The sequence below is a fragment of the Jatropha curcas genome, chromosome 7 (assembly GCF_041381405.1).
Source record: "Jatropha curcas cultivar XTBG-Jc1 chromosome 7, XTBG_Jcur_1.0, whole genome shotgun sequence".
In the NCBI taxonomy this organism is placed as follows: domain Eukaryota; kingdom Viridiplantae; phylum Streptophyta; class Magnoliopsida; order Malpighiales; family Euphorbiaceae; genus Jatropha; species Jatropha curcas.
The window spans coordinates 27,875,516-27,887,815 of record NC_143157.1 but is presented as its reverse complement, the minus strand read 5'-3'; the positions used below and the strand labels follow the sequence as shown (position 1 = coordinate 27,887,815).

Below are 12,300 nucleotides of genomic sequence, written 5' to 3'. Positions count from 1 at the left end.
ATAATGATAGCAAAGCTTATCTTGTCCCAGGCTCTGTGGATTGTGGAGAAACCTTTTTTTGTTTTTGACACGACTGAATTGATCTCCATTACAAATTACATTATCTAGATTAAACTCTTTTTTTTTTTTTTTTTTCATATCTATATTGCTTTAAATCTTGTATTCCATCTCTTTTGTTGAATTTGAGATTCTTTAATATTTTTTTTATTCTATATCCGGAATAATTGAACTTAAAGCATCTGTAGATGGCTTTTAACTTGGCTACCATTAATTATTTTATTCTAATTTTACTCTTATTTAGATATATAGATATATTAAAATTTGTCTAAAATAAATAAACACTAATTAAAAGGGTAATTTAGTCTTTTTTTTTCAGAATCGAGGTGATTGAATGATGCTAAAAGAAGGAATTACAAGTTTAATAAAAAGTTAAAAAGAAAATTTTTTGGGGAAAATATAAATATTAACCTAAATACAATTTTATAATTAACAAAATAAAATGTTGGACCTCCCCCATATGAACAAGAAGGCCTAACCTCACAGTTAAGACAGGTGATGGTCTAATTCTAAAATAAGATGGCCCATTAATTATAATGAGTTGGCCCAACTGAAACTCAAAATAGCAGCCCATATGTATGACAATCTATGTGTTTCTCAATCCTTTCACCCCCTCTAGAGTTTCAATTGAAGAACTCGGATAATCCTTGAATCGAAACCTATATATTATCGATGTTTAGATTCATCTTCACATGAAACCATTTCTATCTTCTCTAAACTCCCCACGGTCTCTGTTTGTCTCCTCTGTTGCTCTCACTCTCAAGCGCCAAATCCTCCTTTTCCATCCTCTCAAGCCATTCTCATCAACCTCGACTATAAGAGCAACCAAATGGAACTCGACTACGAATGTCATCATCACTCACCCGATTCTTCTAGTAATGGAGTCTTGCACTTCGATGATCCAGTTGAAGCAAATCCAAGCTCACATGACCAGAACTGGTCTCATTACCCACACATTTCCTGTAAGCCGTGTATTAGCGTTTTGTGCTCTTGCTGACAGTGGAGATATTAACCATGCCTATCTGCTATTTACCCAACTTGAATACCCCAATACTTACATATGGAATACGATGATCAGAGGATATTCTAAAGCCATAATGCCGGTTATGGGGTTTTGTTTCTTTCGCCAAATGGTTCGAGAACGGGTTGAAATGGACGCTAGGAGCTGTGTTTTCGCACTGAAAGCTTGTGAGCAGTTTTCGAGAGTTTTACAGGGGAAATCAATTCATTCGATAATTTGGAAAATAGGTTTTTCTTGTGTTTTGTTAGTCCAAAATGGGTTGATTCACTTTTATAGTGTGCATGGATGTTTAGTTTTAGCTCGTAAAGTGTTTGATGAAATTTCTGTAAGAGATGTTGTTTCTTGGACCTCGATGATTGATGGTTATTCTGCGCATAATTGCTATAACGAGGCTTTAAAAATTTTCGATTTGATGTTATTGAGTGATGTTGAGCCGAACGAAGTTACTATGATTTCAGTTCTTTCAGCTTGCTCGCAAAAACGAGACTTGAGAATGGGGAAGAGTATACATGAATATGTGAGAAGGAAGAACTTGAATCGTAGCCTGAATTTGATGAATGCAATTTTGGATATGTATGTGAAATGTGGTTGCTTGGCTGAAGCCAGAGAAATTTTTGATAAAATGGAAATTAAAGATGTATTCTCTTGGACTAGCATGGTTAATGGGTATGCTAAAAATGGCGAACAAGAGTTAGCAAGAAAGTTGTTCAATGAGATGCCTGAGAAGAATGTGGTTTCTTGGAATGCCATGATTGCTGGCTATTCTCAAAATAACCAACCAAAGGAAGCTCTAGAATTGTTTCATGATATGATGAAGGCTCGCTTAGTCCCACTGGAGAATACTTTGGTCTGTGTTCTCTCTGCTTGTGGTCAGTTAGGGTATTTGGACTTGGGTCAGTGGATTCATCTCTACGTAGTTAAGGAAGAACACTTAGAAACTAGTGTGATATTAGCAAATGCATTAATAGACATGTATTCTAAGTGCGGAGTAATACATGCTGCTGCTAAAGTTTTTAATGAAATGATGGAGAAGGATTTGGTTTCTTGGAATTCCATGATTGCTGCCTATGCTAGTCATGGGCATGCCAAGCAAGCTCTCTTTGTTTTTGAGCAAATGATAAGCAGAGGATTTAAGCCAGATGATATTACATTTGTGGGTGTCTTGTCAGCTTGCAGCCATGGTGGACTTGTTTCTGAAGGCAGAGCATATTTTCAGGATATGGAAAGACATTATGGTATAAAGCCCAAGGGAGAACACTATGCTTGCGTGATTGATTTACTTGGTCGAGTTGGGCTTCTAAATGATGCTTATCAGTTGATAACTAAAATGCCAATGCAGCCAAGTGAAGCTGCATGGGGTGCTCTTCTCCATGCTTGTAGGATGCATGGCAATATTGAACTGGCAAAGCTTGCAGGTAAAAATCTTATGTTGTTGGATCCTAACGATAGCGGTATTTATGTCCTACTAGCAGCAACTTGTGCTACTGGCGGAAGCTGGGGCGATGTGAGGTTCATTAGAAGTTTGATGAAGGAGAGAGGGGTTAAAAAGATCCCTGGCCGTAGCTTGATAGAGATTGAGGGTGAGTTTCATGAGTTTTTGGCCAGCGATGAATCACACCCGGAAGCTGAAGGCATTTATAAAGCATTGGATGAAATATTTTTGCTGTCCAAACTGGAAGATTATGTAACAAATTCTTCTGATTCAATGGAACTTAGGAATTGATAAACCCTTTAATGAAATGAATATGGATTTGGATTTCAGGTTTTTAGTCTTAAAATCATAAAAAAAATTAATAGAGTGCTAATTTGGAGAACTTAATTATTTCAAATGTATCCCTACGTATCGACAATCATTCAAAGGTATAGATTTCGCAGCAATAATTGTTGGAATTGACTTAAACTCTAGGCAGGAAAGGAAGCAGAGTTCCCACGTGTAAATATGCATAACTCATTTTGCAGCACCATCACAATACCCTTTAGAGGCAAGAGAAATTAAAAAGAGAGAGAGAGAACCGCCATCAGAATCAGTCAAAACTTTTTCTATTTCCCTTTGTACATTGGAAACTTTTAACATGCGGATAGGTTTGAATCCTTGACCTTCTACAATATGAGAGAACCACTCAAACAATGATCTAGTAAAAATGTAGAACTTTATGAACCTTATAGCTTGTTTTTAATACTGTGAAGAAAAATGTCAGGTAACAACCAATTGAAAGCTTGTTGACATGATTGTCTGTGCCTTTTAAATTGAAACGAGAAACAAAAAGACACAAGGAAAAGAGGTAATGAGGAAATCAGGGGCCGCGAGCAGGGGCAAAACAGAAACAGCCACCAGGTGAATGGTCATCGGGTATCATCCCTCCTCCCTTGCTTGTATCAATATTTTCTAACATACGCACCACGTCAGACATTTCAGGACGTTTTTCTGGATTTGCATCCCAGCATTTTCGCATTATGCTTGCTAAAGAACTTGGACAGCACCTAGGGATCTCCGGTCGTAAATTCTGCCAATGAAACTACAATATTAGATTCCCAAGCTGGTTGAACTTCAATAGTAGATTATTTTTTAGCATTACAAGGAAATCTATCACCACAGAAAATATTCTATAAACTGAAAATATTATAATATCCATTTTACTAGAATACGCTACAAGTAGAGACTCCATAACTTTGTGGATCTTCTCGTGGCATACACTAAAGCTGTGTAATTTCTAAAAATTATGCCACACCAAATTCTCTAGTCATCACAACAATAAAAGAACAAACCATTTTCATTGCAATATAGTGATATACCAATTCTGCAAGGACCTCCAGATTACTTTCTTGCCAGTAAAAAATCTAAATAAGCATCGAAAAGTATTTGAAATAAGATTTTCTATTAATCATTTCATATTAACGTCAAATGTATATCACTGGAAGAAGCAGAGTGAATTGCTATTTTGCAATTTAAGTAATTAAAAATATTTATTAATCACAAAATAGAGGCATGACTTGGAATAAAGCTGCTGCTCATAAATTTATTAAATTCAATTCCAAGAAATTAGACATGAGAACTACCCAAACCCAATGATGGCATCATGCTCACCACAACAGTCATATTCATCAAAGTGTTCTTGTAATTCCACTAGCTGAAAACGGTGAGAAGTACTTACATTAGGTCCACTTAGGTCATAATATTGCAAGTGAAGCATCAAGTTATGCGAAGAAATAATTACTGCTCTGTGAACTAACCTGTCGAACAACAGCAGATGACACATCAGCAAAGCTAAGATCAGGATATGGCATATCACAACAATAAATTTCCCACAAGCATATGCCAAAGCTGTAGACATCACAACGTCTATTATACGGTTTGCCATCAAGAACCTACAAAATGTACACTGTTAGAATGTATTCAACTACAGATCAAACATGAGAATTCAACACCATTTTCATTTTTATATTAATTAATTTACAAATGACAGTGAGGATACGTCTCTTTAGGTGCAGTTATAGAGAACCACATGAAACAAGTCGTATGGAAAGTTAAAACACCACACTGGAAAGATAACTTGGAATTTCTTCCCCACTTTATTTTCCTTGAACTAATTCCCATACCCATTCATTGTCAAATAGGACCCTGTCTGTTAATTACAAAAGCATATGAAATGGCAACAATACCTCTGGGGCCATGTATCCAAGTGTACCAGTTTCACCAGTCATGTCCCTTGGATTCTGTGCTTCAACACGGGCAACACCAAAATCAGCAATTTTAAGGGTTCGATGAGCATCCAGTAGCATGTTTTCTGTTTTGACATCTCGATGCACAATCTTCTTTGAATGTAGATAGCTAAGTCTGCAAAGAAGCACAAGCAGAATCCCAATGAATAACTAATTTATTTTAGAAAACTTTTCTAGCCAAAAAATACAGAAAGACAGAACTCACCCCCTAGAGAGATCCAGAGCGATTTGGATCACCACCTTATAAGCAAGCTTCCTTCGCCTATTCCTTATCAAGTATTGTTTTAGTGTCCCACCAGGGAGATACTCAACAACCACACAACATGCCCTTGAAGGGAAGGAAGTTTGACCATCCTTAGCAGGAACTTTGAGATTTGATGTTCCCATTGATGCTCCAACAAACTGTTAAAAAATTAAGAAGGATCAAAAGCCCAGTTGAAGAAAGGTGAATCTGCTTTGACAGCCAAAAAGGTAAGGCACATCCTTTATGTAGGCAAGTCCTGACTGATCAGACCACTTTGGTTGTTGATATATCATCACCTCATAAATAAGAAGATATCATAACAAACTATATACATATATGAAAAATCAAATATCAAGAAACAACAAGCTTGCAAGGCACAAGTTTTTGTTATGACGATCCAAGATGAACAATTGCACATCCCATAGATGCCAGCTTATTAAGTTATGATAACAAACTAGAAGTTTAAAAATAAGTTGGTACTTTTGTGACGTTAGGATGGGTGAGCTTGTGCCAAACAGCAACCTCTTGCCGAAATGATGTCCGCAGAGCAACTGTTTCAGCAGTTGTGGCAATACCATCCTCACCCCAGTCCAATAGCTTCACTGTAATATCCAACATAATAATGCATTGAGCATTCAACATCAATAAACACAGTTTTAGCATACTAAACATTACAACAGACACCAAATAATTAACCCAAGCCATTTACATCTAAATTTTAATGAAAACATCCGTTCAATGCATTCAAAATTTTCTTGGATAAAACTTCAATTATTTAATTAATATGCATACAAGTACCACGATATAATTTGATTGTTTTCAATACTTATTAGTTAACAATTTCAGGAGTTTAGCAAAATCTAATTGTTAATGACCAAGTTGTTGTGCTGACTATAATACCAGGAAGATAACATCTACTTTTTTTCTGACTCTGACGGCAAACAACCACCATCTCCACATACACCCAAAGAAAAAGTTCTGACTGACCTCCAAAGTGGCTTCTCGACACCAGACCACTAGTCTACTCAGGTTTCCACTTACAGATGTAATGACTGAAATGCTAAACAAGTTGAGTGGTTCGTCTGATTGAACATTTTAATGGACTCAATATACACTGGATTAGCATGGGCTGTACTACAGATACCATCATGCAAAAGAAAGCAAAAAGAATTTAGGCGCCATCAGAAGAAATTCAACAAAGTAGTTTTAGGATTAGTTTACAAAATCTGAAACCATGAAAGTAACCCGACCGCTACAACTACTTCCCTGTAAAAAATTTCAATAATATAACGAACAAAGTTTCAGAACATACATTACACCACTCTCATAGCAGCATTTCTGAGCTCTGAAATCATAATAGTGCTTTTTTACTTGAATAAACCAGAGCAACTGGGAAAAAGGAAAGGAGAAAGCAATTACCTGCTACTTCTTGGTTATCATATGTACCACGATACACAGTTCCATAAGTTCCATGGGCTACCACATGCTTTATGTCCAATTTAGACAAATCAATCTCCCAATCTTCTTTTGCCCTCTGGGGCTCCATGCTCTTTGACCAAACCTTGCTAAGGTGCCTCTCCAGCTGTACATCCAAGCTCTTTAGATCGATTTTATCGGCTCGAAAAAGCATATCTTTGCTAGTAACACTTCCTGTACCTTTCACCTTTGAATTGACACCACTTTGGTTATCAGATTTCTCCTTTGCCATGACACCCCCAGCATCATCACTTGTTCTTGAATCCATTATATAGAACCAAATACAAATACAACCTCAAATTCCCAGAAAGCAAAAAATAATCACAAAACTCAAATCCAAGTCACTTGTTTACTATCCTAGAAAGACCTTATTGGCATAAAATTCAATTTTTCATCATTGTCGTCGAATCCCGAATAAAATTTAATGATCAACAACAGCAATCCGTAATCAAATCAAAAAACTAACCTAAGATCAAATTACAAATCAAATAGTATAGTGAAAAACTTGATCAAAACCCAGTTTCACCAACCCAAAATCCTATTCGAGTTGCCTCTAATATTGACCTTACAACCAAAAAATCAATATTTTGTAGTAGATTGCTCACCAATCAGAAATTGAGTAAGCAAAATACCTTCTCTGTTTTGCCTGAAAAAATTGACCATTATAGTGGCACAAAATCCCCAAATTCCCTATCACCAACCCTTTTTTTAATTTCATCAACTAATTTAAATAAAACCACAAAAAATTGAATAAAAACAAAAAGTAAACCCTAAGAAAACGACCCAATTCCCACCATCATCTAAACCGAGACCGAAGACCCAGAATTTTCAAAACAACAAAATAAAATAATAATAATAATAAAAAGAATTTTTAACAAATAAACCTTTAAGCACAATCAAAAATCATCACTGAAGCATGCAAGCAAAACCCGAAAACCCAAATCCATCCCGCCCTCAAAGAAACAAGTTCATTAGAGAGAGACGAAAAGGTTGACTTTGAATACTACAAAAATGTAGAAGAAGAGGAAGAAGAATAGAAAGGACAGAGTCGGTGGTGCCTCAACAATGATGTCATCGCATCCCTTTTTTTTACTTTATCACTCCATTGAAAGGGAAACGGAGGGAAGGTTTTGCGGCTGAACACGCACAACACACAAAAAGAGAGATTCTTATTAGAGACGAAACTCCAATAAGCCACCAAAAACCCAAACAAAGAAGAGAGAGAGGAGAGCGGAGTTTGTGCCTAAAATAAGGAGAGACTGCTTCAAAATCTAAAAAGAGATAGTATATAAAATGGAAGGAATATAGAATTTTGAGCCAAACCAACCAGTCTCCCATATCATATCCATATCAATATCAATATCGAAAGTACAAAAAGGAAAATCCAAAGTACACTACAAATACCAGATATGGCCACCTTGATTCATTGCCTCCTCCTATAGTCCTATTCTATTCTCAACGAAATTACCTGTATTTTCTGCATTGGACTATTTTACCCTTTCCATAAATTTGTCTGCAGAAATTATCCGGTAATTAATATGAAGATCCAATTAAGATAACATTACTTTATCTAGATATCTTTAAAAAGCATAATTACAATTATCTCCATTTGGCTAAACAAAAAAATAATAATAATTCCATTATTAGCGGAAAAACGCCAGAATCAATGAGGTGGCATATTTTCTAACTTCGGAATTAATGAAATTAAAATAACAATAAAATTTACTAATTCCATAAATTGCAATCTATTTTTTTAACAGGACAAAAGGATTGTATTAAATCTATAGAATATATAATTCCATTGATCCAAACACTCCTTAATTCTATGTGCGTAAATATAGAATCCAAAAGGGGCATTTTGATTAATCATGGATTCGGAATTTGGCACATTTTTGTTAAGTATGAAAAAGAAGGGCGTAAAAAGGAGAGATCCAAATGGCGTGATACCGTCAAAAAGCACACGAGAATAAAACTTTCCAAGAATGGAATTTTATTTTTTCTTTTAAAAAAACTGTACGATAATTGGAATTTCGGTGCCACCGAAGCACATTGTGCCAGTCAGTACTATAATTGTACTGGTCCACCTGTCTTTTTTTCGCAATTTACAAAATTATTTATTTATTTTTATGGAACCTTGTGTATTATTTTAAGTCTTTAAAAACAAAGTCGTGGATATATAAAGGAAAAGAAGAAAGAAGTTAAAAGAAACAAGAAGAATAATATTTTATATTTATCCCTATATCTAGAGCAAAAAGTTTTGGATCGGCGCTCTATTCATTTAGTATTTAATTTATATATTTTTTAATTTCTAAAATTTTCATTTATTTTTTGTCTTGTGATTGGACCACTAAATGATTTCTCTGAAAAATTATTTTATAGATAATTATAATTTTGAAATATTATTTAATGTATTTTTTCAATTTATTTTTTAATAAGTATATAGATAATTAAGATTTTTAAATTTTTCATATTTACATTTATATATATATATATATATATATATATATGATTAATTTCCATAACATTTTCTTCTGTGATTTATGTTTCTTGAAGAAAATTTGGATTCCATATTTTTTATCTTCCATAATTTATATATTTTTTTTTATGAAAAATTTAATATATGCAAATGAAGTAAGTATTACAATGATCCACTGCCTTTTAAGCTCAAGAAAAATTGTTAGAAATAAATACCTTAATGGAAAGCTCATTATCTAGTATATATCTAATTATATATATAAACATTTTCGATAATCTTTTTGATATAAATTAAATTTTACAGTTTCTTTTCATTTAATTTGATAGTGAAAATAATACATGCAACGGATAGACTCTCGTGTAAAAAGAATTTTTCATTCAATGCATTACTGCTTTTATAATTTTCATTGTTAATTATATTTAAATTGAATTTTAATCCTTAACAATTGCACCTAAAAAGCAATTCCAAAGCAGAGTAACATACATTTGTAAATATTAGAAACAAAGAGAAAGTTAAGAATTTGGTTTTCTCTTGTTTAATATTTTTCTTCTTTTATAAATTTTTAATTTTATTTTTAAAATTATTTAATGTTCCTCAATTTAAAAGAACATAAAGTCATTATTTTTATCATCTATAAGTGAGCGTGCACTTCATAATATTTAAATAAGGAATTCAAATCTAAATAATTCATTATCTTTTGAAATTCTTAAGAATTTATTTCACAACGATAAACTTCTTCATACATATTTTATCCGGTATTGAGATTAAGAAGATAAAATTATCTTCACCCTACACACAAAAAAAAAAAAAAAACTTATCTACAGTGATGGGCTCTCATATCAGTTTGGGCCCATCGTAAAGCGTCTCATTTTTTCGTTTTGGTGGCAGCACGTGGGACACGATTGGATTCTGATGGGGTCAATCATTTAAGAGATACGTACCACTTGTTTTCTCATAATATTACAATTACGATTTGATTTGAGCACATAATTCTGTCAATAATAAAAATAATAATAACCTTAATTATCGGTACACGAGAGGTTGAGAAACTAAGTATTATTATTATTATTATGTGAGCCCAAAAATGGGTGGAGAAATAAATTGTAAACTTCTTCTTTACAAAAATCCCATCCATTATTAAGTCTTATGGAGTTATGAGTGATTAATAATGGGTCTACTTAGTCCTATATTTTAAGGTAACCCAATTAGTTTTGGGGCACTTTCTTTTTTTTCTATTTATCTCTTTATTTGATCGTGAAGAATACTAATATTAGATTCATGAAAATAATTCCAATCAAGTCAATGCAGATAGTTTTATTCGATTACATAATTTTGAATTTTGAATTGTCATTAACTGAAATTATCAATCTAATCAATTCATTTTAGTTTTTTGTAGGAATAACTTAGTTTTCATGTCTTTATTTTAACTTTGAATTAGATTGCAAAACAATACCCGCGCAATGCCGCGGGCCTTCATCTAATCGTATTATTCAAGTAAAACCCCTTCCAATAATAACTACTCTTAATGTTTAGTGTTTTGATTGAGTTAAAACATTATTTTAATTAATTATTGTGTTCGGTAACGTTACATCTATCCTAACTTTTAGAGTTTAAGATAAATGGTTTATAAAACGTTATACTCATTAACTTTATCGCTTTATAAATTTTTTATGATATTTATGTCTATCACTTGTCTTTGTTTTGTTTTCTATGATCTTATCAACTTTTGTCTTTTTATACGAAACAGTTAATCAAATACTTATTTTTCCGAACACATCTATTTTTAACCGCTATATAAACAACTAACCACTAACAGCTGACATCTACTATAACCGCTAATATTACCGAATAGGTCATAAATTTTATTAAACTTACGAATAAAATTTTACTAATACAATTTACTTATGCTAATACAACTATCTCCTCGGAAAATGCTAAGTAACTCTTATCTAAAAACTGAACAAGCAGCCTGAAAAAATGGCCTTATATGCTTGTGAACTAGGAAACTTCCTTCAACAAAATGTTAAGGAAAAATCCAAAACTAAACCAGCTATATATTACAAAGTACTATCATTTAAAAGCACCAGAAAATCCCAAAACCCAGAAAAAATGGTATTCTAGTAATGGCTCGTTTTACAAGGCAACAGATGTTACAAGCAACTGGTCGTATGTAAGCAGGAAGATATTCATCATTGCTTAAAATATGACTTTTTCTTTGGTCTTTTCCAAATTGCAAGAGCATAATTAAAAATTAACAACTAATTTTAATTAATTCAGGTACTTTAGTAGTTGGTCAACTAAACTATGTATTTTAATAATTCACAATCTGACATTTACTAAACCCTCCAAAGACTTTAGTATACATATTTAATTAATTATTGATTAACACTAAATTATTAAAAAAATATCGAATAATAGTTTACTTAATTAGAGATAATGTAAATGTGTCAGATGATTAATTAATTTTTTTTAAAAAAAAAACAAGTGGAAGAATTAGTTTGGCCTGCAAAGTAGGCAAGGGGACAGTCGACATTATGATTTAGGCATGAAGTTCACATTCCAGAGAATGTGGGCAGTTGGGAAAGAAAAAAAAGAACAATTTATGCCATTATTTCACCACCGCTTGCTTTTGTTGAGCCCTAATTTAAGGCATGAGTTCTCACGTGACAACCCGCTCTTTATGCTTAACAATATTAAGGGACCACTTGTCTGCCCTTACTAAGGACACCCTATTCTGTTTTATTGCACCTGATTTATTAACCATATGCCAAGAAGAAAATTCCTTAACACTTTGTTTGGAGGAAAGGAGATAGGGATTATTAAAATAAGGTACAGTAAAATATCGTAAATGAAAGTATGATAAATGTCTTTTTTGTACTTATGAATAAAGCATGATAAATGAAAGCATGTATATAAAAATAATTATTCTAATTTATTCAGTTTTCTTTGTATAAAATCGATTGACCAAATTTAAAAAATTGAATCGAACCAAAATTTAATTGAAAAAAATGGGAGTTTTTTATATAATAATGTTGGTTAAATTGTACTACTATAAAGAGAATTATAATGTGCTACCAAACATTACAACATATAATAAAAAGACTAAATGAGTTGGTGATAAAGACTAAATGATGTGAATGGCTAACAGAACCATATAATGTCCTCAGCTAATGTTTCCTTCCTAGAAGAATATTTGCAATAATTTGGTGATACTTTAGTTAGGAAAACGCAAAGCCATAATAAAGTGTTGCCTAACTCACGAGTCTTCATGATAACGCCTCTTGATTTATTGGGTTTATGTCAATC

General features: G+C 33.0%; 1 protein-coding gene and 1 non-coding gene across 4 annotated transcripts; one reads left to right on the top strand and one right to left on the bottom strand.

Moving 5' to 3' along the window:
- Positions 1-677: 677 nt before the first annotated feature.
- LOC105632024 (pentatricopeptide repeat-containing protein At2g22410, mitochondrial) lies at positions 678-2,818 on the top strand. Its single transcript, XR_016321885.1, has one exon. It is a non-coding gene; the product is annotated as a pentatricopeptide repeat-containing protein At2g22410, mitochondrial (transcript).
- Positions 2,819-3,102: 284 nt separating this feature from the next.
- Positions 3,103-7,919, bottom strand: LOC105632025 (serine/threonine-protein kinase 54). Of its 3 annotated transcripts, XM_020678464.3 has the most exons (7): positions 6,699-7,909; positions 6,462-6,624; positions 5,523-5,644; positions 5,004-5,200; positions 4,739-4,913; positions 4,310-4,444; positions 3,103-3,582 (listed from the first exon to the last, which is right to left on the bottom strand). In XM_020678464.3, exons 2-7 carry the CDS (start codon positions 6,586-6,588, stop codon positions 3,373-3,375), a joined length of 966 nt encoding a protein of 321 aa, XP_020534123.1. In that variant the 5' UTR covers positions 6,589-6,624; positions 6,699-7,909; the 3' UTR covers positions 3,103-3,372. The 3 variants fall into 3 exon arrangements, with proteins under 3 accessions (XP_020534123.1, XP_012069682.1, XP_012069683.1); XM_012214292.4 differs by having other exon boundaries at positions 6,462-7,911; XM_012214293.4 differs by having other exon boundaries at positions 3,468-3,582; positions 4,231-4,444; positions 6,462-7,919.
- Between the last annotated feature and the right edge of the window lie 4,381 nt (positions 7,920-12,300).